Here is a 24,877-nt window from a genome sequence, read left to right as displayed (position 1 = left end):
ATCACACCCACCCTGGGCGAACTGCCTTACCATGCCCTGAGGTGACACCGTGACAGCAAGACAGCGGCAGGTAGCGGGCAGGCTCGAGGAGCACAGCAGGCCAATGCAGGGGCCGACAGTGGTCTGTGCTTGGCTTTGGCGAGGGGGATGCCTTAACGAGAGTTGTGATACGTGGGCGGAATTGCTCAGGGACCAGAGGCTAGCCCTTCCAGCCCTTCTGGGCCTTCTAGCCCTCGGATCCCGCCAATCTCAGCCCAGGGAAGGGACGGAGCCGATGGATGCTGCTCCAGCAAAGTACCTTTCATTACCTCATCTCAAGGCTTAAAGCATACCTAGTATCCCGTAGCTGACATGGGGGGCACACCTGCCTGTCTGTACCTTATTGTTAACCTACCCGAGGCCTAGCAGTGATCGCACTAACAAGGCCCCGTCACCGAGGTCGTGCGACGCACCTTCCCCTGCCAGTGCCAGCCCACGTCCGCCCGCCCTCCCCTCTGCCTTCTTGTCAGGGCCAGCGCCAGCAACTGTACCGACCTACTTCCTGCAACACAGATACCACTACCAGCGCCTACTACAAGCACTAGAGCCTTCCTTGGGACCCGACCTTGCGAACAAGACGAAAGTGGATCTCTTTTCTGCGGCTAGGCTCCAATTCTTTCCTCTGCCTTATTACGGCTACCTGGCGTTCTGTAACCAAACTACACGTACCATACCTCACAGCAGACCACACAAGCCCCGAGTCATCCAACGACACAGCAACTGCAACACAACCCTCAGCAACCCAAGTAAACAAATCTGTCCCTCGACTCAAGCCCCGAAGCCCCCTCGACGCACGTCCGTTAGCCTGCTCCCGAATCACCGCTCTCCCGACGACCTTGCCTCGCCAATTGGCCCGATATACTACCTTCTCTCTGCCCTCTCTTCCCACACCACCTCCCTCCCTCGAACCGCAATCGCCTTGTCCCAAAGACCGACCCCCCGGGCAATCATCCACATCCTCGCGAGAGGGGGGCAATGACTATTCCCCCGCCGAACCATGGCTGATTCGGCCAGGTCCTCGGACAAGAACCCCCGGTCCCCCCTCAAGTCCAAGGTTGTACGCTCTCAGAAGATCTCTCCGCCCAACGATTCCCGGCCCCCACCACCAGGCGTTCCCGACGATCTCGAGGACTTCAGCGACCGCGACATCGAGCAGCACCGCCGTGTTCCCTCCGCTCCGGGAGGACCCATAATCTCGCGTTCCCATACGCCCGGTCACCTTGCCTCCAAGAGTCAAGACCGTCGCCGCAAACCTTCCGAACTCTCCATTCGCCAGCGCTCCCAGTCGGCGTCCCAGGCCCAGGCCTCACAACAGTCTCGTACGACACCCACGAGCGCGAATACCCCTAGGCCTCCGCCACCGTCCTTCCGGCCGAGCAATACTGCCAGCGATGCCACGACGCTGAACAGCAACGATGGCTCCGAATCTACCGGTGGCCACGGCTCCGACCGTGACGGCCGCCGCCCTATCGCCATGCGCTCCACATCTGCCATAGCCGCAAAGCCTTCTTCGCTCCCTCTCTCGTCATCCTCAACGCGCCAGCTCTCGACGACAGTATCCTCAAGATCCGCTCCCAAAGGTCAACATATCCCCTTTCCGCCCCTCCAGGACCCAAAGACTGCGCCAGATGTACCTCCGGCCCCATCATCAGGCATGTACTGGTCGCGAGCGCCCGTCTCAGGGGCTCCCCATACGTCACTTCGCGCTCACACGACTACGCTTGTCGGATCCAACATATTTGTGTTTGGAGGCTGCGACTCACGCGCCTGTTTCAACGAGCTCTACGTCTTTGATGCAGATGCCTTCTACTGGTCCGTACCGCACGTTACCGGCGAGATCCCTGTGCCACTGCGCGCAATGACCTGCACAGCTGTCGGCAAAAAGCTGGTGATTTTTGGCGGTGGCGATGGGCCCGCCTATTACAATGATATATACGTTCTAGACACGACAAATTTCAGGTGGCACCGGCCAAAGATTATAGGCGACCGTGTCCCCTCCAAACGTCGCGCGCACACAGCCTGCCTCTACAAGAACGGCATCTACATCTTTGGAGGCGGTGATGGGGTTCGCGCTCTCAACGATGTCTGGCGCCTCGACGTTAGCGATATGAACAAGATGTCATGGAAGCTTGTCTCCGGGCCCGAGCGGGCCCCGCCCCCGGGCGTCCGGGAGACTCGCCCGAAGCCCCGCGGCTACCACACCGCCAACATGGTGGGAAGCAAGCTGATCATCTTTGGCGGCTCCGATGGCGGCGAGTGCTTCAACGACGTGTGGGTCTACGACGTCGACGCCCATATCTGGAAAGCCGTGTCCATCCCGCAGACCTACCGCCGCCTATCACATACGGCCACCCTCGTAGGCTCCTATCTATTCATTGTTGGTGGACACGATGGTAACGAGTACTCCAACGATGTCCTGCTGCTTAACCTCGTTACCATGACGTGGGATCGTCGGCGCGTCTATGGATTGCCGCCTAGTGGCCGTGGATATCACGGCACCGTTCTGTACGATAGCCGTCTGTTCATCATTGGTGGATTTGACGGCAGCGAAGTGTTTAGCGATGTCTGGATGTTGGAACTGGCTGTGCACGCGTATTATTCCCAGATTAGCCACTTCACTATTGAGGTCTAAGATTCAAGGAAGAAGCTGGGAGCCTGCCGTTGTTCTTGCTTTTTCAACAGCATCTTTGCCATATACCGTAATCTGGGTTAATCTGTTTTTCCTCACCCCAAATTTCGTGCGTCGTTTTCCAAAGCAGCAATGCTTCTTATCTAAAGTTATCTACCTATGCTTGATGACGGAACGGCTTTATTAAAATCCTAGGTGGGCGATGGATAGGCAGGTGGGCAGGCAGGCATGCGTTATCCTTTGTTTTTATTTACCTATCTTATATACCTGTTGAACATATCTGGCCCTTTCACATCAGAAGGATAGAGACGCTGAGCGTTGGGATCTGCTCTCGTGTCCTCTTCGCTTATCTATCATTGTGTGACGTGACGTGACGAATCCGTAATTGTGAGATCTCTCTCAACTACGGATATACTTAGTATGTAACATCGGGTGGTGGTTGCCCTTGTTTGTATCCGTACATCACCCAATCGTGGGATGCCGGATCGACAAACGCAACTAGTACTTCTTTTTTTTGGACTGACTCGCGAATCTTTCGGTGTCTGGCCTGGCCCGTACCGCTTGCTGCGCGAGTAGGGGGCGGATGGATGAATGGATGGATGGATGGGGTTTTTGATGCGGGGAGGTACGTCATTCCAGCAAGGGAGTTGTTCTCGATGATCATTTGGAGTCGTTTTTTTTTTTTTTTTTAGTGAGTCGAGGCAAGTACGTAGAGGGAGTTGGAGTAGGTATTCTTGGACTTGGAGTAGCAAAGAAAAAAGTTACCGTCGGAGGTCCCAGGACGGAGGAGACGGAGGGCAAGGAAGGCAAGGAGGAGGAAAAGGAGGGGTGGGTTGCGCTCCGCCAAGGATCACGGGAGCTTGGCCCCCCCCTTCTCTCGTCTCGATGTTCCGCTGTACGGATACCGTAGCCTAGCTTGTTCTGGGTAAGTAGCTAGTGTTTCTGTTCCCCTGCGATTCCTCTAGGTAAATGGCAACGAAACCGATAACGGGCATCGAAAATAGAAGAATGGTGGCTTCGGGTTCATAATTGCTGGGGGAAGTAGCGGGCATATATGGATCTGGTGTATGGTCGTATCACGCCACCTGAGTGGTCTGATTATACGTGTGCAGAGAAGGGCTATCGCTTGCCTCTCTGCAGTTACTCCCAAAGGAACTGCATTGGCAGCTGTGACCAGAAGGTGAATTAAGTAGAAATTGTATTTGGCAAAGACTTGCTACACCGCCGGATTGATATATCAGACATCTAGTTTCTCGCTTGCCAAAGTCGCTCTCTCATAGTGACATTCTAACAATCATCAATGGGTGTTGAGCGACGAGGCCGTGGCCCGGTCATCAACGCTTTTCTCCCTATATAAATATAACGCCGGCAATGCAAAATGAAAATCATCCGCCAAGCTGATCTCCCTGCTCCGTGGGGAACTTTGCTCTGCGAAAGACATAGGAAATAATTCGTACATTGAACCCTGTATGGGTTCATGGAACAGGTGGATGGATGGGTGATAAGTCGAGTAATGCTTCTAGAAATGTTTACTTCTGCTCGGAAGCCTTGCGGGCAGCGATGCGGCGCTCCTCGGCAGCAACCATATCTGTTTGATAGAATGTCAGTAATGAGCTCCGGTAACACGAGTGGGGATCGGCTGATCACCCGCTCGGGGAGATAAGCCTGGGGAATGTTAACGTACCCTTCCATAGGTCCTGGCCCTCGTACTCCTCCTTGTGAATCTTCTTCTCAATGAGGTGCTTGTGCTCCGGGTCCTCGGGGTCGATAATCATAACCGTCTCCCAGCGGCCGGCGCCCGTCTTGGCGTCCTGCATCTCAAAGGCGGCGGTCACGACAAGCATGACGACGGCGAGGGCCTGCGCGTAGACACGAGCCTGAACGAGCTTCTGCGCGCCCGTGAGGTACTTATCCTTGCCGACGATGGCGAGCGCGACGCCCATGGACGCGAGCCACGACGCAAAGACGATGGAGTACCGGTTCTCGCGGCCCCACTCCTTGAGCTTCTGCATCTCCGTCTCGTTGGCCTTGGCCTCGGCGATGGCGCGCGCCGTCGCGTCCTTGTAGCCGTACATGGGGTCTTTTTCCTTGCCGAAGCGGATGGACTCGCGGTCGGCGTGGACGATGGCGCCAAAGGTCGCGGACGAGGTGACGAGGAAGGAGCGGAAGGGGAGGGTGAGCTGACGGAAGGCAGGGTAGCGCTTGCTTGCGAAGAGGACGCCGCCGAGTCCGACAGCCAGACCGGCCGTGCCGCCGATGAGGCCGGCCTTGACAACGACGCTGTAGTGCTCTGCCTCCTCTTCTTTGCTGAGGACCTTCATGATTGCGGTATATGCGGGGTGGTTGTGGTGTGTTAAATGATGTGGACCTTTCGGATCGCAGAGGGGGGAACAGGTATTTGCTCCTCAATGGGGGAAAAAGAACTGAAGCTGCAAAAAGAGTTGTTTAGGTGCGCAGCCTTGTAGGTTTTGGTGTTGTCGGGATCTGAGCCGGCGGTGGTGGTCGTGGGGATAGTAGTGTCGTAATTACGTGGTGGTTGGTGACGGATGGATGACGGATCGGGATTCGAAGCTACCTTTGCTCGTTTTCGCTAAGGTCAATGGTCTCAGTGAAGCGCGGCCTTGAAAGTTTTGATGGATGTTTCTGTGCAGCTGAAAATAGTGAGGCTGAAGAAGGTGTCAATGGCCTTATATCCAATGAATGGAATTGTCAAAGTTGATGACAGATGCAGACGGCGATTGAAAACCTGGTGGACGGGACGCCGCGTGGGCGAAAAAAGCTCTCATGGGACCCAGAATCGTGCCATGAGGTCGTCGCTACGGCATGATGTAATGGACCCTTGTTGTCCGGTCTTTGCCGTCCCGCAAGTGCTGGCCCTGCTCTCAGTAACGCCTCGCGGCACCACAAAGCGGCTGTTCAGCGGCCGGGCTCTCTCTCAGTCTAGAGCCCTCCGCGGAATCACTCACCTCTACAAACACCGAGAAATTTCCGCACTGGCTGAGTAAGCCGTGAGGGAACAATTTCATCTCTTCTGATTGGCTGTCACATTCCTCAGAGACACAAAAAAACCGGACGAGGCGCCGCACATTCCCATCGGTCGTCAGTCTGACCACTTTGCCAGAGAGTTCCCTATTTTCGCCGTTTGCTCGAGGCTCCAGTAAATTATGGGATTTCAAACGCCGAACGCCTTGTCCCCCCCGAGGCTTCAGGCAGACTGCTGCGGTGGAAATACTCGCGTATCGGGGATCATTCAGCTGCGGACCTGGAGATCGCCGACTTATGTCCACCGCTTTCCTGATGACGGGAACGCCGCTCTCGGGTTGGGTCAACTCTCTCTCCGCCTTGGTCGGGCCTGAGCGCCCGGCAAGAAATGCTGCCTTCCAAGTCCATCGAATCCGACCTGCCGAGGGCGACCCCTTTTGACAGCGAAGTCTCCCCGTAGAACGGCCCCTTTCACTCACCGGCCGCGCCCGAACGCTCAGCCCGGTGCCCCATAATATCCGAGTACGCACACGCCGTTGGACACGAATAAGCAAGGTACGAATACTCGCCAGATGCTCTCTGTAAGGATGGGAGTGGCCTGATGTTGGTAATCTGCATTTCTGACACCACTCTCACTCGCCTATACCATTTTACCATTCTCCTTTATTTGATTTGTGCGCTAGCCAGGCGCATGCGGCAAAGACGATCCTGTAATTGTAGTACCAGAGTGCGCATGAAGGGTTGTTCCGAGGTCGCCCTAGAAATAATTTGTCGTGGTTGTTGTTGTTTCTTCCCAGCCCTTGACCGCCCTGCCATGGCTATGAGTTGTTCTCCTCTCGCAAGTGGGGGCTCAGGGTCAAGCCATGTTGAACGACGCTTCGCAACAACTAGAATGGCTTCTAGCAAGATGTCAGCTGGCTACCAAGGCCATGCATTGCCTCTTGCTTCATACTGGTGCTAGGCAGCAAAAGGAATCGCATCTATGTGTTTGTCAGTCCATTCCCGCGCCGTGTTGGGCGTCTTCCCCGCAAAGCGCGGCGCTTGGAGATGCCTGGGAAAAGTGCGTGATGTTTCTGAGCAAGCTTCGCAGATTCGCAAGACCGGCCTGAAGTAAATGTTCAGCGCAGAAAGTGTCCAACAACACATCTTGGCGGTGTGTGGACGAGCATTCAGAGGCGGTGAGTAGAAACTCATCTCATGACTGCGTCAAACCGGCAAAACCCAAATCCTTTCCAGCGTGGTAGTGGTGGTGCCGTTGGTGCATTGGCGCGAGAATATAGGAGGCCAAATTTCCGTAGCTTAACTCTCGTCGAGTTTCGGGTGCTCTTCTGTTTCAAAGCTTCGAGAGATACTCAGGGTCCAAGTCATGCAGTCCACCAATATCCACATGCAACAGAGCTTCCGCCCCGATTCAGGGTCCTCGCTGTTATGCGTTGCATACAGAGTACAGATGCGCCCCGTAATTCTCACCGCTGGTTGGGTGATGGATTACTCCGTCGTAATACACAGTCTACGGATTCGTGTGTCATGATGGCAAACAAAATCACAGACCAGGTCAAGGTCTCCTACGTAGTAAATTAGTGAAGGCCAGTCCTCACTAGGTATTGATGAGAGGGACGGGGGCGATTCCCGTGCGCCTCATTCTTCAGCCCGAACCGTCTTCTAGAAACCTTCCACGATCCTTGCTAGGGTCAGGGTCCTCTGTGCGCTCCCGCCTGCCACGTTTGCCCTCAGCCCCCGACAAAGCCCGAGTCACCGAGCGACTTGTAGCTTTTGGGCGTACGGAGGATGGATCTTGAAAGCTCGAAGCCACGGTAGCTGACCTAAGTCTAAATCATCACTAGGTCTCAAGTGGCTGCTTCTTCCTTGTTGAAGGTTATCTTCGTTGGTGTAGGTATTCGTTTCGTGCGCCCCTTTAGCACCTACATTTCCAATGTTGTCCGTCATCCACAGCGTTACTTCATTCGTAAGGTCGTCCGAACTGCTGGCTCTGGGCCTCCTTTAGTCTGAATCATGCCTCATGCGTGCATCATGGACTGTCGTTGTGCGGAGGCTGTTTGAGGGCAACCCCTTGTGGTATTGGGCCTACTTCGGCAATGTCCTCTCTACCTAACACCGCGTCTAGGCTTCATCCTGGGCGAGTCCGGTCCGAAGCTCTCAGATCGGCTGGCGCCGAGTCATTCGCTCGAAGCGAACACGGCGTTGAAGACATTACGTACCCGTCCAGAATAATTCGGCTTTAGCACCAAGTAGTGCGTATAAGCCCTGGAGTTGCTTAGCAAGGCATCTTCCCATCCCGCTATACCTGTATGTCGAGAACAACCAAGAATGATTGGTAATAAGCGTTGAAGCCAGATGCCTTCTCGGGCATTCGAAAGCAGGCTCTGCGAGTAGCTCCTGTGAGGGTATGCTAGGCCCTTCGCAATTGGGGAGTTCATGGGTGGCCGATATTGCTGTTGGGTTATGGAGCGTTCCGCTAGAATCTAGGGCTTCCCAAATAACATTTGTGGTTTGTGATGATTGAGGGACTACGGATATGCAGCCAGAGAGTTAAGGAGCCACAAGGCTCAATAGCAATAAGGCACGGAACCTGTAATAATCTCCTACCCGAGGGACAAAATATCGGCTCGTGTGCAGAACCATGTGTATCCACAGGTGGGCCGGTGAAGAGTGATGGACAGCCGACCATGCAGTATCGAGATTGCGGCATTTCAGGCGTTACCCCGCTACGGTTCCTGGCATTAACACATCGCCATCTGGGTGGACGGCCGAACGGTGGACAAACGCTGACGTTACCGTAGCCGTCTCCGCGATCTCGGCCGGGTCGTGTAACATGAGGAGTGTTCGGGACTCCGTGCCTGCGGGGTGAAGTGTGGGTGGTGGTGTCAGTGTTGGTGGTTCGTCGGCCAAGCGCACGCAGGATCTTGGATTGCTCCTTCAACAGTTGGCCGGGTCGGCGGGGAGACAATTGTGGCAAGCCGGTTTTGATGAGCAAGATCGGCGAGGGAAATCGTACAATATGATGCTTCTGGCCACGGCCATCACATGCAGCACGTAGGTCAACAGCGGGTCATACCATCGAGGGTGCAGCCTAGGTAGGAGTGAAGTGGATGGGTTCGAGATCGAGGTGTAAACCCAAGATCGCACAGAGATCCGGTAGCTTGCGGCCACGCTTCGAAGCCCATGTGCACCTCATCTGGTGGGAGAGAGATGACAAGCGAGTCAATCCCCTGGAGATCTACGGCTCTTTTGGTCCACTGCCCTGGACCACGTTGCCTGTCAAATCACAGTCTGGGGGTGAAAGCATGGCAGAAAAGTTGGTACAGCGCATTGCCAATCCAAGCTGTATCTCACTGAGATGAAGGTTGCGGCGAGCCCCAGCAAGGGGGAAAGGTTATTCCAAAGTTTTTGGGACGAGGAAATGATGCATCGAGTATTGAGGGGCGCCGTTTGCGGCGGTACTTTGGTGTTGAGATTTTGGGATATCATTCGGTGTACGGAGTATGCGTTTGCTGTTCTTCGCTATCCGCGGCTGCGGACAAAGTCGATCTTTTCCAACTTGTAAGTTGTCCGTGGCTTCCTCTACCTGCAACTCGTTCATCAGTCTGCAGGCGAAATGAAAAGCCTCGGTCTTCTCAAACGCGCCCATGTTCTGTGCTTGATGAGCCAGGGAGTATGTGTATCTGTTCGGAATTGCTGTAGATCGTGGGCGGTCGTCTGCCGTGGTAGGTAAAGTGTCCGTGAGAAACGTCCCACACCGCCTTTCCTCCCAAGAACGAGGTGTCCGTAGTGACGATGGGTTGCTCGTTACAAACGGTCCTCCCCTCTGAGACAGGTCAGAAATGTCGGCGAAATTGGGATCCAGGTATGCGGCGCTAAAGAGCGGTGTTCGTAGGCAGCTTTGGGATTTGCCAGCCTCTGCTTCCGCCAGCCAGCCAAGGATACATAGGAGCCATGTCCCTGAGTAGCAAAGTGTCAAGTGCCTCGCGCAGCCCACCCATGCGACGGTGAATTCATCCGGAGCGGGAGCGAATTCTGGGAAAAGGCAGCAGGGTGTGCACGGCGAACGTTAGGCTCGTTTTAGTTGTTGCGGCTAGCAAGGGTATCGTAGCGAGACACAGACCTGGCGCCCCGACGCTGGACTTGGCTGCGTCTTTGGCCTTGGGGGTGCCATTGTCGAAACTGTCATTCGTCGGATCCGGAGTGGACCGGCATCGGTGGGGTGTTGCTTCTGTTCCGCTTCTGCATGTATTCGCTGCACCGTGTTCCCATTCCCAGCCGTGCCAGCGTGCCATTGCCTCCACCATGAGGTAAACGTCGTGGGTAAGGCACCCAGCCCAGGACCCCGAAAGCAGACATGCAAGTATTGTAGGACCTGACCGCCTTCCTTGCTGCGGGCCCAGAGGTTACAGAGCTGAGAGACCCTGTTTCTGCCACTTTCTTTTCCGACGTTCCCACAAACTTCTTAGGAATTTCCATGGATGTCACCTTGAGCTCGCTTTGAGTTCCCTGAGTGCTTGACCGTCGTCATATGCGTAGAAAGCGAAGCAGGAAGCAGGCATCGTCCGAGGCGCATCTCCTCTCCCTCCATCTCTATCCTGCTGTGTGCACTGTGCAGTGACAGACAGGAATCGTATCTAGATTCTAGTTACTAGAGGGGTTTGCTGGAGTGGTGATGGTTGGCACACCAAGAGTTCGGAACCCCTTCCGTAGCCTCCTACCTTCCTTCTGTCTGAAATTTGGGATATGCTGTTGACTCGGCCGCTTCGGAAAGCCATGCAGCATTCTGCCTCGCTTTTCTTCTTGGTCGTCTTCTCAGCCTAGTGCACCTTTCCCTCAGCAACAATTTTGTATCTCGTCTTTGTTGTTGTAGACGGTCAATCACCGAGGACGGGTAGCGGCCGATGAGTGCAGTACATAGACTTGACATGGAGCATGGAGTGGCCAAGCAGGCCTGTCCCCGACACTAAATGTCTGGCTATGAGTCAAGCATGGCAGCTTAGAGGCGGGTGTGCGGCAGCCCTGTCCAGTCATCTCGTGGCATCTCCATCCGTCGGTACCGTAGGATCCACCGCTACAGAATAATTCTGGGCAATTCGTGGCTCGCTGACGTTGATTTTCTGATTTGACGTTGTTGCCAGCCGGTGCTTCTTGCGGAGCTCAACTTGTATGAGAAACTTCCACGAAAATCAATATTGGGTCTTTTGGCACATCGCTCGCGGCTCGCATCTGCGGACAAGCCCTGGGGGGAGGGGGCGAGTTGGAGTAGCAGCCTCCAATATGTCTGAGTACTGTACGTTTGCTCGGAGGCATCATCGATGGTCGCATAAATGACGCCTGCGATTGGCCTGCGGCTGGTGACGTCCTTGTCGGCAAGGCAGGTTGACGATCAGGCGCAGGGCCGGCGCAACTCACCCGCCAACCAGCCTCTCTCAGCTGGAGCCGATGGTGCCTGTCCTGTATTCGTAGAGTATATTCGCACCAGCAGCCAGCTTGACCAGCCTTTCGTGTCTCGCAGGACTCCGACCCAGCGCTCCGGGTTACTCGAAGTAGACAGGCTCACTGGTCCATGTTTGGCAACCTGAATCGTGCCTGTGCGTGACTTGTCGGTATAGGAGATGAGAGGTGATGAAATAGTTCCATCGATCCAAGTACGTATCCGTCGAAGGTAGGCATTTCATGTGGCCTGGCGTGGATATGGTGGGCAGACAGGCTCGACGGCTCCATTTAACACAGTGACCATGACCTTGTTCGATTCCTAGAGCGTCCCCAAGAGACTGGGTCGATCACGTAACGGTTTGGATCCTGCTCCGTCCCCTGTGCTTGAGGCCTTCATCTCTGACACGGGATTCATATTCATCCCCGTGGAACCTGCCCTTTGTGTCTTTTCCCTTCCTTCCTTGGAGAGCAAAGATGGGCTATCGCAGGTGGGAACAGCGGAAAATAGACGGTGGATAAGAAGCGTTTGATCATGGATCGTGTAAGTCGTTGCGCTAGGATAGCCTGTGAAAGACGTAGACAAGACTTTGCCTGGGAGGTAGCGTCGAAAGGGGAGGCTAAGGGACCAATGGAACATAATTGGGGGCCGGCCGGGATGGTGCCGGCACATGTCGACGGACGCCGCTGGCCGTGTGGCAACAAGCTGGTCTAGGAACGGTTCGATGCTGTGTGATGGGTGTGTGCGGTTTTGGCGAGAAGGTATCCAGCATGGCAGAAACGCGTCCAAGAGTGGTCTGTACAGAGCCATGTAACGAAACTCGTCTCTTATTTCGATTGATCGATCAATGATGACTGCTGCTAATGCCAGAATGCCGGGCGGCGGGGAGAGATTTGCAGCCACAAACGAGGTGTGTTATTCCAGACTTTACGGAGTACTTTGTACGAATATTCGCAGGTAAGAGAAGAGGATATCCGCCATTACGTACCTTGCCGTATGGTATCCGCCTCGAGGCAAGCGCTAAAATTCATTACAGGGCTACAGGCAGGCCTGCAGGCAAGCCCTCGTCTTTCGCCTGTTCATTATTGCTTCTTCTTCGACGTCGGTGCCTCCCTTGCCCTCCTTCGAGACTCGAGAGTAAGAATGGAGTCGTGAAAGAGTGGGATCGCAGGTCCCCTGGGGCGCCAGCTGGTCGGCTTGTTGCTTTTTCCTCGTCTGTTGTTCCTTCCTCGGTGGATCGTGCCACGCCTGCCTCAAGAAAAGTCCCTTGCTATGACCGTTGCCTTGCCTTTACCTTACCTTTTCCGGACCTGTTATTCGTCGAGAAGATCGTCTGACCCAGGACGTACTTGCCTGCCCGGTGTCATCTCCTGCCTCCTTCCTGTCGTCGCCGCCTCCGTCGTTCATGCGGAGCGTCGAGCAGGAGCGCTTACCGCACTGAGATGCGTACCTACCTGTTCATACCTTCCTTACCTTATGTATCAGCTTGTTGGAAGTTCTGCCACGGAAGATGAGGTACGGAGCACTTGGAAACTTAACATCATCAACGACGGGAAGGAAGAGTGTGGTAAGCCGAGTTAAGTACCTTACATTTAGCTGAGGAACGCTACCTTTGGAGGCAGGTACCAAGTATCTTGTACTTTCCATCTCTGTCTTACCTACACAGTAAAGGTACCTAATTACCCCCGAAATATTTATCGAGGCCAAGGCTATCCCACACAAATCCCCTAACAAACGGAGCAATTGTCTGTCTTACTCTACCCCAGGAAACATCAATGAGCGGTACATCGGACCAGATCAGACACTTGGGGCTTATTTGCCTTTTGATTTGGTCGTTGTAGAGAGCACCGTTTGTCGTCGAGGAGTCACACTAACAGTCATCGGCCGTTAGGGTGTGTGTCTGTGTGGTGCCATTCGCCCGTGTTCCCCCGTTCTTCTCTGCCTCGCCCGCGCCTGAGCTTGGGCTCAGACCCAATATCTACGGCCCCGATGGGAAAGTACAACGGGCACGCAGGTAACCAGCATGTTGGTGGTGTGTGAGTGTGTGTGCTATTGCAGCAAACTCCCCATCTGGATCTGGGAGTGCTGAAAGTCTAAGGTGTAGGTCAACATCGGTGTGCCTGCCAGTCCGAGACAAGACGATTGGGTCCCCTCTCGCTTTCTTGCTTTGCCTTTCTCGCCATCTCCTGCATACCTCCAGCTTGCTTCACCTACTGCGCAGAGACCGTACTTTACGTTCGAGCAGTTGGCACTATGTATGTAGATGACAGCCCCTTCATGGGACAGAAAGACAGACAGACGGACAATAAGGTGCTACTAACATCGACTGGAACCCCCGTCGTCGTCATTGACACCCCCAAAACTTTCCCACATTTCCCACCCCCAAATATCGGCCGAGCTTTCGTCGAGGGGACCGCTTTCCAAGCGCCTTCCAAGTTCCGTGCTCTGCCTTACCTTATCCTACAGATACCCTCCTCCTTCTCCTCCGCCTTCTCCCCAAGTCCCAACCTACTTCCCAAGGTGCCCTTGGACCGATCAACCTAGAGCCTGGACTGACCAGGTCAAGTACCTTGACTCTTGCGCCAGGACAACCCGGATTTGTGCTTGTGTCGAGTCAACGCATGCCCATCTCTTCCATCATACCGCTCGTCTTCTTATTCATAACCCCGTGCCCTTCCTGGCTTTCGTCCCCGACATCTGTTGTGCTTCTACTCTTGACTTCGTCCCAGATCCGCTTCCCTCAATCTATCAGTCATCCATTTATACTACCTTTGCCTCCTCTTCACCTCGAGCTCTCAAGGCCCCGTCCATTTACAGTCTTGCATTGTCGACGGAAGAACAACACACAACAATCGATACCAATACCCACTCTAACAAACCCTTGTCGAGACTATAAGACGATTTCTTATAATCATAATAAACAGCATCGACAACACCCAAGCAACCGTTCACAAAGTACAATACCCGTTGATTCGTCTCGACAGTTGACTATCTTCTTCGATGATCAACACTCATCTTCATCTTCAGCCCAGAGCCTCACCCAGCGTCGCTATTACGCCTCTGCGGACATAGATCGGTCACAACTTTTCGGAGATAACATCATCCAGCCGTCACCACTACTTCCACAGCCTTCCGGAACTAGCTCGTTTCCGATCTTTGGACAGTAGAAACCACTAAGACGCGGAAGACTTGCGCACTCGATTTTCGCCTCCGACCTTTGAACGCACCTTCTAGAGGTCATTACCAATACCACGCGCTGTCGCCGTCGCCGGAATACCTACCAATCCACCATCCTCGGTCGGTCCCCAGCCCACCTTTATTCGCCTCCCTAGGCGGTACACCAAAACTACGGCCACCACGAACTGTTCCGTCAGGTACCTCCCAACCTTTCGTTGCCCAAGGTACTTTCCGGGAAAAGGTACTTGGACCATCACTTTTTAAGCTTCGACCTGCCACCGCCGCAGTACCCCCAGCAAATCGTATTCGAGACACCCAATACCTACCTTTTGCACCGAGTCCGCCCCATCCCCTCATATTCCTCTGTCGATTCCCCAGAATTGGCAGAGAATCCAAACCAGAGACAAAATCAAGAGAAACAGGGGGAAAAGAAGTGCAGCACACAAAGGCAGCACATATACGCACGCATTCCCTCACACCCCTCCCCCCTCTTTTTTCTCTTGACACATTACAGCGGCAGCGCTGCTAGTCGAGACGCGGACTCGATCTCCTTTTTCGGGGCGCATCCGCCGGCTGCATTCAGTGGCCCGATTAAATAAGTACCCACAAAAAGGGTCGAGAAACGTTCTGGGAGCCACGGATCCCCTGCCTAACCCCAATACAACGTCTACTTCCAGCTGACATGAGGAGCGCCCTTCGCTGGTTCAACCCAACAAGTACCGAGGACCCAAGGGACCCGTCGACCCGGTCCACCGCCGCCGCCGCCCACAACAGCGAACCCAGGCGCACGCCCAGCAGAAGTGACTGCGCCAGCGCCGATAATATTAGTTATCGTGCGTCGGCTTCCTCTTTCACCACTACAACACCACCACCACCTTCTGCCTCCGACAACATCTTCGCCTCTCCTTCACCAGGCTCTTCCAACTCGTCATCCCGCACTCCAAACTCTCCCTCATCGCAACCCCTCACACCCACCGACCCCTTTGACGTTCGTGATTCCCGCGCAGGCCTCTGGTCCACCAAGCCAATTACCATTGCTACACCCACAAGCACGAGGGACCCTTCATCCACCTCCCCCTCAGGCCCCGCAAAGTCCAGCTTCGACAGAAACCCCTTTGCTCTCCCCGACGAGCTCCTCGACTTTGCTCCCATCCCAACCAAGAGTATCGATATGACCACTGGCCCAGCCATGGATTCGGCCATGGGTCGGAGTCGCCAGGACTCCTTTGTCAGCGCTGGTCCTAAGCCAATTTCTATGGCCAACCCCAACCGCGACCATGTCAATCGCCAGAGACGAGAGAGTCTCGCTGGCAGCCTCATGGGTGCTGGCGCGAGCTGGGGAGGAATGTCATTCGGCAGCTTTATTCGCGATGAGTATGTTCCCGCCTTCCTTCCTAGCCTCCTACATTTATTTGCGTTACATACATGCTTCGGCGGCGACCATTGGCATGTCATCAGTCACAGCAACGCTCGTGCGAGAATTACCGCTAACCGGTTCTACTAGCATCGCCATGGCAGGCACGTCACCGTTCGCACACCAAGCCTCGCCATCCTTCCACTCCGGTTCCTATTTGCCCAAGCTTGAGGCGAGTTTCATGAAGGACTTCACTTGTTGCGGTTTGAACTTGCCGAACCTTCACGATTTGTTACAGCATTATGAAGAGTCGCACACCCAACCCAGTCCGAACACTGCGCGCAATGCGCCCTTTTCTTCCCAGTTCGCCGCGATACCCACACAGCCCTCATCCAGGGCCAGCAGCGCAAGACCACAGAATCAGCAACAAAACACCACTTCAATGTCACAGCTTGGTCAACCAAGCCGTCCAGGTTCCAACCTTGGCGGAGGCATGGGAGGTTTGGGGATGCAGCTTGGTCAGCAAAACATGGCAGGACAGCAGCATGCACAAATGTCGCAGTTCGACGAGATGGATGCTGTCGGTGACATGGAGATGGATGATGCTTTGGGAACCATGGAGATGGACGATAGCCAGAGAACCATGTCACAAACTCGGCAAATGTTCGGCCAGCAACAGCGACCTCAGTTGCACGTCAACGCCTCGGGTCTCACTCAAGGACTGCGGACATCCCAGCCACCAACGCCTGCAGCTGCCAGCTTTGGGCTGCAGCACAACCCCACGGTATCATCTGTGAACACCCCGACGCTTACTACCCAGCAAACGCCACAGCAACAGCGCCCCAACAATGGTTTCCAGAACTCCCCGATGCAGCCCATGGACGATATGGACGATATGGACGACGACTTGCCAGGCATGCCTATGGGTGGCAACATGGATCTTAACGGATCCAACTTCGGGGACGTGAGCTTTGGAAACTCTGCTTCCGAGTTCTGCATCAATGATCCTGGCAAACACCTGTTCAGCCCTGGAGGTGCTCTCACCAACCAGCAACGGGCCATTCAGGCACATCTCATTGGAATGGGCTTCGATCCTAGCCAGCCCAACAGTGCGGCGAACAAGGCTTTGATCCAAAAGTTTGGCGCAATGATGATTCCAGAGGAACACAAGCCTTTCAAATGCCCCGTCATCGGCTGCGAAAAGGCGTACAAGAACCAGAACGGTCTCAAGTAAGTGTCCACATTCCGGCTGGTGTGTATGACAAGTGGCTAATCAGGGTCCAAATTAGGTACCACAAGACACACGGGCACCAGACGCAACAGCTACACGAGAACGGTGATGGCACTTTCTCTATCGTCAACCCTGAAACTAGCACTCCTTACCCCGGTACTTTGGGTATGGAAAAGGAGAAGCCTTTCTCCTGCGACGTCTGCGGAAAGCGCTACAAGAACCTCAACGGTCTCAAATACGTGAGTCTATACTTGATGTTAGCAGTAAACGGAATGCGGTGACTGACAAAATGAACAGCACAAGGGACACTCCGCACCTTGCAATCCCGATTTCAAGTTCTTAGCCGCAGGGCTCAACAATCTCGCTAGCCTGCCGGGTCTTATGGAGAATTCGATGACCAACCTGCCTGGAATCGGCGAAGACCAGATGATGTAAGGGGTCAATCCGTCCGACGATTTCACCACACCCCATTCAAATGACTTCGAAGCATCGCTGAGGTCACTGGGAACCGTACAGCACCCTGACCTCGGCCTCGGAATCACGACTAAATATCTCGGCTATGCGGTTGGTTTGCGGCATACGGAGCGGCGTTTGAATGCTTTTGCGGGCGGTTTTCAGGTCGATTGTCAGGTCGATCGAGTCTGGTCCCCATTTTATACCCTCATAGACTTACAAGTAACGCTTGCGATTCTTCGACCACGATACAACTCCTTTCTAGATTAATACAAGCCTCGGCAGCTTCGGTCGAGGTTAGACGGCTTTGAGGCCATCAGAGCAGGCCGGCTATGTTTGGTTTCTTTTGGTTTCTCCGCTTGTTTAGTTTTCTTTGTTGGTACTCGGCCGCCTGTTCAGGTTTGCTTTACCATTCGTTTTCACTGCTTTGGGAGCAGGAGCGTGGTGAAGCTGGTTTCACGTCACGGGATGGGTCCAATCCTTTCCACGGATCGCGGGACTTCCGGAGAGGAAATTAGGATGCTCAGGGGGGGATGGAGAGGGAATGCGGCAATGATGGTCTGGAAAAGTCTTTGTATGAGCTTGGAGGCAATGAGTTGGAAGAAGAAAAGCAGACGAGTGAGGGCTGGATTGACTTTAGGGCTATTGAATAGTCTCTTGTCACCTTTTTATTTTTTCGCTTTCTCGAGTCTCTTTTCAAAAGAATCTTCTCTCGCCACATGCGAGGGATTTACGCTTGATTTACAGAGTGTAGGCGTTGTAGTAGGGCACGGTTGGGAAAAGTTTACTCATGATTTTTATTTTTATTCATTTTTCTTGCCTGCTTCTTGGACAATCTCCCAAAATATAGACTGAACGAATGTATTGACCGAACAATTGGCCTAAAAAAACTCGCGAGCAGAAAAGTAACAAGAAGCTTTGTGTGATTGTGTTTGTGGGATATCAATGTCTACCAGACAGCAACTCCAGCACGATTTGAGTAAAGAAACGAAAAAAACCAGAGCCAAGTCGCTCTATGACCAACACCGTACCATGCCGAAAACCATTGGCCACCACATAAGACATTTCTTCGTTACTTGCGAAAACCATAAAAGGTGAGGTGAGATTGTGCAAGCCAGCCAGTTTGCACCATAACCATGTTCACGTTATTGAGGACATCTTGCTAGTCCCTTCCTAAACATGATTCGCCTCAGCAAATCGAGGTGGTGTATCAAGCCGCGCCTGGATGAATGACAAGAACACATTCAGCTCATCTCCATGCCGTCTTCGTCGTCGGCTTCACTGTCAAGTAGTTGCGTGTGGTTGCTGCTCACGCTCTCCTTTCGACTGACGACAGAACATCCATCTCCAAACCGGGAACCTGCCAACCCGCCGACATATTCCAGTTCATCGCCGCCGACGACGCGGCCCTCCATGTCGATTTCCTGAGAGAGTTCAACAAGCGCCGACCTTGGCAGACGAAGGAACCCTTGGGTCCGTACGATACGACCCCAGTGTGTGAGACAGAACTGTGCAGCCCGCTTGCGGAGCCACTCTTCGTTCGCAAGTCCAGCACAGTGCCATATGACGCAGGCATGGTCAACGTCGAGTTCTTTGGAGAGTCGGTTCACGCACAAAAGCCTCAGATGCGGAATGCCGTAAATGTTGGACATGACGAGAAGCCCAGCTACGTCAGACAAATCAGTAGTGGCACCACTCTCGTTGACAGACGTTCCATGTATGCTGTCCGTGTACAGGTAATAAAGAAAAGCCTTGACCACGGAGTATGGCTCAGGGATATGCATCTTCTTTGTGTGGAATTCCGCCATCTGGGAGTTGTATAACCGGGCGAAGTGTGGCCAACGAGCCTGAAGAATGAGCTTGTGGACGTGGATTGGTTGGGATGTAGGGGCGTCAGGTGCGAGCCAATTTTGGCCTGCAGACGCGTCTGTGACACGAGACATCATGTCGTCGTCTTCGTAGTCGCCTTCCAAGGCCGTGACGATGAAGTCAGTGCCGCTGCCGCTCTCTGGAGGATGATCAAAGAGTTTTGCCAAGTCAGCCCCGAGCCCTTTTGAGGGTTGGTCGACTACTCGCGTTGTCGGCCTTGATTCTATACGTGGCTCAGGCGAAAAGTTGTTTCCTAAGAAGCCGTATCTACGAAGATCGATCTCCATTATGTCGCTACGAGTGACGAGTCAGAAATGTCCTTGTTTAATGGTTAGTGGGGATTACTCACCTCAGGTATTCCTCGAACCCGTTGGGGCCCAAGTCCGAAGCGACAGGGTCAGTAGGACATCCGAGCAGCCATGCCTTAGTTCCGTCTTCGTTCATGGTACAGTAGTGCCATCGGTAGCCCGATTTGAAAATTTCGCGACCTTCAGCTAGCTTTTGCCATCGCAAGGTTCCCAAGTCCAGTGCTGATAAGGAACACTCCTTGGAAGTGATAGTTGCGGCCGGTGTAACAAAGTCAAGTAGCGTGCCCGATGAGTACACGTGGAAGTGTATGCCAGACCCCTGCGAGGGTATGTTGGGTCCGGAAATGAACTTCAGAGAAGAGATTGTTCCTGGGGCCATGGGTGAAAAGGTCTTGAGCTGAAAAGAAGGTGGGTTGACTTGTTGAGTCCGCGAGTTGGCGGCATACCCTGAAGAGCCTACTGCAGGTGGTGGATGCGCCATAGAATAAGGTTGTCTTGGCGATCCAACAGCACGGCTGGTGCCAGTTTGACGATCGTAAATCCCGACGTGAGGTGCAGAATCAAAAGCCGGACTACCCTTGAGATCGAGCCACCAGAGGTCGCCAATCTTGTCCATGTCCTCAGACAATCCGCCAAAAACCCATACTCTGTCTCCATAAATGTAGGCAGAGTGATCGAATCGACCTACGAAACGCCAGGAGCGGGACCAAGTGAAGGTCTTGAGATCGAGATAGCAGATATCGTCAAGCACGTAGTTGTCGTGACCAGTTATGCCTCCAACGATGAAAAGTTTATCTTCGTGCAGCACCGCTGCGTGTCTTGCTCGACCCTTAGGCACAGGACCAGTTACTGAAGGTTGTGTCCAGTGCGCGGTTTTCAGATCAAAAATGATCAAGTCGGAGAGATAGGTCCGGTGCTCGTTTTCGCCGCCAAAGACCAGAAGTTTGTCACCTTGGTATAGAGTGGCAGTATGACCTTGATTTTGTTAGATCATGGCGGTGAATGAAGCCGCGCTCCGTGATCAAGACGACTTACCCATTCTTACGCCGGGAATATCGCCGTAGTTGTCAACCAAACTCCACTGGTGACTGACCAAATCCAGCTTGAGGACATGGTTGTAGACTTCGTCGGTGTACTGATCGAAGCCTCCGAAAGCGTAGATATGGTTGTTGCCACAATATGTGACCGAGGCGTTGACAAGGCAAGCTGGTCGCTGGCCCAAGGTCCTTGTTACCCTTGGACGATAGCCATCGAGGGTACCTCTACTCTTGATAGGAGAGTTGGGCATGATGTAGGTGTTGTTGCTTGACGCTGCTGAACCCGGAGTTTGGTCCATCGGAGAAGGTGAAGGTTGCGTGGATGTGTTCGAGGGCTGGTTGGGTGTCGATAGGGCCTGAGCTGCCGGCCCACCGAAGAGGGATTGGGCCAAGGCCCCAGGAGTTGCTGGTGATGGCTGAGGCTGGGCCATGATGGGCAGCGAAGGTAGGGTGAATGCTAACAAATCATCTCAATCGTATGCAAGGTCGCGAAAATGGTGCTGGCTACGGCGTGTAGTTGGCTGAACAGCGTGGGGACGAAGGAGTTGCGGCAGGAGCGGGCGATACTTTTCTATCGAGTGCAAGTTCAAACAGAGGGACGGCAAGCGACAGTGAGATGGGATGGGATGGGATGTCGTCGCACACCGAAGACTGGAGGTGGGGATTCGCAATGTTCCTGCATAGGTTGACAACCCAGGCCTCTTAATTAGGGAATCACGGGCCACCCTCCTGTCTCCAGCCTGCGTCTCTGTCGTGGCAACTGCAGACGGGCTGTGTGCAGGGGACCGGGAGGCCGCGCTTCGTTCATTGGCTTGCCCGATTTTCGGCGGTTGCGCCCGACTCGCAACGGAAACCACGTGACTCTAATCGCTCCTCTACCTTACGTCAGCAAGCGAGCAATGAACAGTGACCGGTTACCTAAGTAAGGTAGGCAGTTTCCATGGCAGAGAAGTTCGACGGTGCAACGTCAGAAAGCCCCACCCATGTCAATCTGGCAACGCCGCAACGCTGGTCCGAGCGTCGTTGCCCGGCCGCGATGATGGTGGGGCACAAAGTAAATAAAAGATGATGAGAGCTCCTGTCCAGCTTCAAGCTTTCTTCTCTCTATACCAAACCTCTTCACTCCCGCTATCCTCTACTACCTTGTATCTGCTCTCCTGCGCTTTCGAGCTGGGTCAAGCCTCTCAACCAAAGCCTTTTCACAAGAAAAATCAAGTCCTCTAGATCTCATCGCTGTCCACAGCCATTTGGTCGCCCACCCGACTTCGAGCCTTTCTTGTGGCGGCACTACTTCGAATATCGAGCACAACGACAGAATACTAACAGAACACACCAAACATCCAGGAACCTTTCGATAGAGTCTCTTGGAGCTCTCATCACCTCTTCCCTCGGTGCGCCAGGTTGCACCCGTTGGAAATTTACAATTCGTTTCATCACGATACCCCACATACACTACTCAAAATGGCCACTGCATCAGTATCCACTCCCATCAAGTCCCACAAGGGTCTCTTTTCTTCCCGCACCGCCGGCGGTCGCATGCCTCTCACACCTTCGCCCCGTCAGCATTCCACCTCCGTCTCGGTGAACCTGAACTCTTCCCCCTTCACCCCTGAGAAGCAGTCTGGCAGCGACGCCTACCGCGCATCAGGCAAGTCAACCTATGGTGGCAACCTCACTGCCCACTTGGCTAGATCCACCACCACCAAGTCGTCTCACCGCGACTCTCCCAAGTCCAACATTGCCAGGGGCGTTTCAACTCCTCGCAGAGCTCTCGAGCTTGGCCTGTCCGATTTCACTTTGACCAGCTCGGGAACTTCCAAGACACCTTCCAGCGCCAAGTCCAAGAAGACCTCTCACAGGCAAAAGACCAGCAAGACGACTGTCAACTATGGTGGTGACCGCTTCATCCCCAACCGTAGCGCAAGCTCTGCTATTTCCAATGCCGGCAGCAGCAAGCTCGACCGACCCGACAAGCGCTCAAAGGCCAGCGTGAGCGAAGCATCCAACGTGCTTTCATCCGCAACAGAGGATGCCATTGCTGCCCTCGAGGGTCTCAACATTGAGGACGAGGAGCCATCCACGTACTCTCGTCCTTCTCCCAACACCGTTGCGTACCAAGATTCTCTCGCAAGCGCTTGCGGAGTCAGCCTCAACACTCGCATCCTGCAATTCAAGCCTGCGCCCCCCGAATCTTCCAAGCCTATCGACCTCCGCCAGCAGTACAACCGCCCTCTCAAGCCTGCGAGCGCCACATCAGCCCAATTCCGCCGTCGCGTTGCCACTGCCCCTGAGCGTGTTCTCGATGCTCCTGGTCTGATTGACGACTATTACCTCAACCTTCTCGACTGGAGCTCCGGTAACCAGGTTGCCATCGGCCTTGAACGCAACGTCTACGTCTGGTCCGCTGACGAGGGAAGCGTCAGCTGTCTCCTTGAGACAAGCCCCGACACGTACGTCAGCAGTGTTAAGTGGTCTGGCGACGGTGCGTACGTCGGCGTTGGTCTTGGCACCGGTGAGGTTCAGATCTGGGACGTAGCCGAGGCCCAGAAGGTCCGTAGCATGTTCGGTCACGATACCCGGGTCGGTGTTATGGGCTGGAACAAGCACCTTCTGTCCACTGGAGCTCGCAGCGGACTGGTCTTCAACCACGATGTCCGCATTGCGGAGCACAAGGTTGCAGAGCTGGTCTCTCATACTTCAGAAGTCTGCGGTCTGGAGTGGCGCTCGGATGGCGCACAACTGGCCACTGGAGGCAACGACAACCTCGTCTCTATCTGGGACGCCCGCTCGCTCTCTGTGCCCAAGTTTACCAAGACCAATCACAAGGCTGCTGTCAAGGCCCTTGCGTGGTGCCCCTGGAACATGAACCTTCTGGCTACGGGTGGTGGCTCTTATGATCGCCACATCCACTTCTGGAACTCCACTTCTGGTGCTCGCGTCAACAGCATCGACACTGGCTCCCAGGTCACCAGCCTGCGATGGAGTCCTCACTACCGTGAGATCGTCAGCTCTAGCGGCTTCCCCGACAACTCCCTGAGCATCTGGAGCTACCCCACGTTGGTTCGCAACGTCGAGATCCCTGCACACGAGAGCAGAGTCTTGCACAGCTGCCTCAGCCCTGACGGTCAGATGCTTGCTACCGCAGGTGAGTCCTGGAATTATGAAACTTAACAATGACAACTGCTAACTACTATCGCTTAGCTGCCGATGAGAGTCTGAAGTTCTGGAAGGTCTTCGAGAAGAAGGCCGGTGCCAGTGCCGGTGTTGGCAGCAGCACATCTTCGGCCAAGGCAGACATGGTCAAGCAGATGACCATCCGGTAAACGGTCCACCATCGACCAAGCCTGGCGAATGTCGGTCAAACGACGTCAATAAATGTAGGTATATCTCCTCTGGCATTTGTCGGTCATGGATTCCTGGCGGTTGGGGTCATCTTCAGCGAGGAGTTTGGTTTTATTGCATCCGACTCTACGTGGCACGAAAGGGCTTCTCCACGGGAAACGAAATTGCTTGGTCATGAGTAACGACAGAAGATATCATTCATTGCTGTTTAGCATGGGACAGATTTGTAATGCTTGTTTTTGCGAAGGAATGCATCGTCAGGGACGTGCTGTAGTATTAAAGAAGACGGCCGTGGTTAAGTGACAAGGACCGCTCTTGCAATGAAGAAAACCTGGTTTTTAACTTCTTCTCGTGTCAATACTTTGATTCCGTCTGTTGACGACCATATTTGCTCAATATTCCATTGTTCCTGAGGTGTGCAGCAAGTTAAGTTTCTTTGACCAGAGTTGCTTGTCGAAGACCTGAGGTGCGGCTTACACCCCGCATTCCAACTTCAATCCACTTCTCAGGTAGCTTATCGGGTTAATTAAGGCCTTATCAGTTCCTGCGGGAAGTGTGGATCCTTCAGCGATCATCGCGCGGGCAGTTTGCGGGCAGTTTGCAGTTGGCAGGTGCCTGAGTTCAGCCTTCCCTCCGTGCGGCTGCCGCCTAAGCTTACTAATAGGCGAGCGCCTGCTTCGAGCCTCAAAACGAAACCCACCGAACAAAGGCAATCTTGACCCGTACACATTACCAAGCGAAAAACAGGGCCCAGCCAGACACCCTGCCTACATCTAAATTCCCCGATAGCAACCAGCGAGACCTCTTCAGCAATCGATTGCATATTTGCCGTTACCGATTTTACACAGGCGCATGCCATTTTGGGCAGCGAGAAGTGGCGGACTAAGCAGGCGGTTCCCCATCGACAACCCAAGAGCAACCTTGTGAAGGCGGACTTCGATTGAATACTCTCGACCATTTCTGCGACTTCGTTTCTCAACTAAGTCTAACAGTCAGGAAGGAGGGACCAGGTTGGAGAA

The 24,877-nt window shown here is 54.0% G+C and overlaps 8 protein-coding genes across 8 annotated transcripts; 4 read left to right on the top strand and 4 right to left on the bottom strand.

Moving 5' to 3' along the window:
• Window positions 1-1,036: 1,036 nt before the first annotated feature.
• On the top strand, window positions 1,037-2,671 carry CCOS01_06707 (kelch domain-containing protein; the record flags this gene model as incomplete). The annotated part of the gene is made up of 1 exon (XM_060454875.1): window positions 1,037-2,671. The coding sequence occupies one exon, from the start codon at window positions 1,037-1,039 to the stop codon at window positions 2,669-2,671; it is 1,635 nt and encodes a 544-aa protein (XP_060314575.1).
• Window positions 2,672-3,083: 412 nt separating this feature from the next.
• On the bottom strand, window positions 3,084-3,332 carry CCOS01_06706 (uncharacterized protein; the record flags this gene model as incomplete). The annotated part of the gene is made up of 1 exon (XM_060454874.1): window positions 3,084-3,332. One exon carries the CDS (start codon window positions 3,330-3,332, stop codon window positions 3,084-3,086), a length of 249 nt encoding a protein of 82 aa, XP_060314574.1.
• Window positions 3,333-4,197: 865 nt separating this feature from the next.
• On the bottom strand, window positions 4,198-4,989 carry CCOS01_06705 (uncharacterized protein; the record flags this gene model as incomplete). The annotated part of the gene is made up of 2 exons (XM_060454873.1): window positions 4,198-4,256; window positions 4,353-4,989. 2 exons carry the CDS (start codon window positions 4,987-4,989, stop codon window positions 4,198-4,200), a joined length of 696 nt encoding a protein of 231 aa, XP_060314573.1.
• Window positions 4,990-9,044: 4,055 nt separating this feature from the next.
• Window positions 9,045-9,945, bottom strand: CCOS01_06704 (uncharacterized protein; the record flags this gene model as incomplete). Its single annotated transcript, XM_060454872.1, has 2 exons — window positions 9,045-9,685; window positions 9,774-9,945. 2 exons carry the CDS (start codon window positions 9,943-9,945, stop codon window positions 9,045-9,047), a joined length of 813 nt encoding a protein of 270 aa, XP_060314572.1.
• Window positions 9,946-13,708: 3,763 nt separating this feature from the next.
• CCOS01_06703 (uncharacterized protein) lies at window positions 13,709-14,254 on the top strand (the record flags this gene model as incomplete). The annotated part of the gene is made up of 1 exon (XM_060454871.1): window positions 13,709-14,254. One exon carries the CDS (start codon window positions 13,709-13,711, stop codon window positions 14,252-14,254), a length of 546 nt encoding a protein of 181 aa, XP_060314571.1.
• Window positions 14,255-14,946: 692 nt separating this feature from the next.
• On the top strand, window positions 14,947-17,284 carry CCOS01_06702 (uncharacterized protein; the record flags this gene model as incomplete). Its single annotated transcript, XM_060454870.1, has 4 exons — window positions 14,947-15,638; window positions 15,769-16,848; window positions 16,908-17,088; window positions 17,147-17,284. 4 exons carry the CDS (start codon window positions 14,947-14,949, stop codon window positions 17,282-17,284), a joined length of 2,091 nt encoding a protein of 696 aa, XP_060314570.1.
• A 1,262-nt stretch (window positions 17,285-18,546) lies between these two features.
• Window positions 18,547-20,947, bottom strand: CCOS01_06701 (kelch domain-containing protein; the record flags this gene model as incomplete). Its single annotated transcript, XM_060454869.1, has 3 exons — window positions 18,547-19,465; window positions 19,521-20,454; window positions 20,515-20,947. 3 exons carry the CDS (start codon window positions 20,945-20,947, stop codon window positions 18,547-18,549), a joined length of 2,286 nt encoding a protein of 761 aa, XP_060314569.1.
• Window positions 20,948-21,977: 1,030 nt separating this feature from the next.
• CCOS01_06700 (WD repeat domain-containing protein) lies at window positions 21,978-23,839 on the top strand (the record flags this gene model as incomplete). Its single annotated transcript, XM_060454868.1, has 2 exons — window positions 21,978-23,661; window positions 23,718-23,839. The coding sequence occupies 2 exons, from the start codon at window positions 21,978-21,980 to the stop codon at window positions 23,837-23,839; spliced, it is 1,806 nt and encodes a 601-aa protein (XP_060314568.1).
• Window positions 23,840-24,877: the final 1,038 nt, after the last annotated feature.

Source organism: Colletotrichum costaricense (assembly GCF_030867565.1).
Source record: "Colletotrichum costaricense strain IMI 309622 chromosome Unknown Scaffold_6.1, whole genome shotgun sequence".
Lineage (NCBI taxonomy): Eukaryota > Fungi > Ascomycota > Sordariomycetes > Glomerellales > Glomerellaceae > Colletotrichum > Colletotrichum costaricense.
Note: the sequence above shows the minus strand (reverse complement) of the source record. Positions and strands in the feature narration are given on the sequence as shown.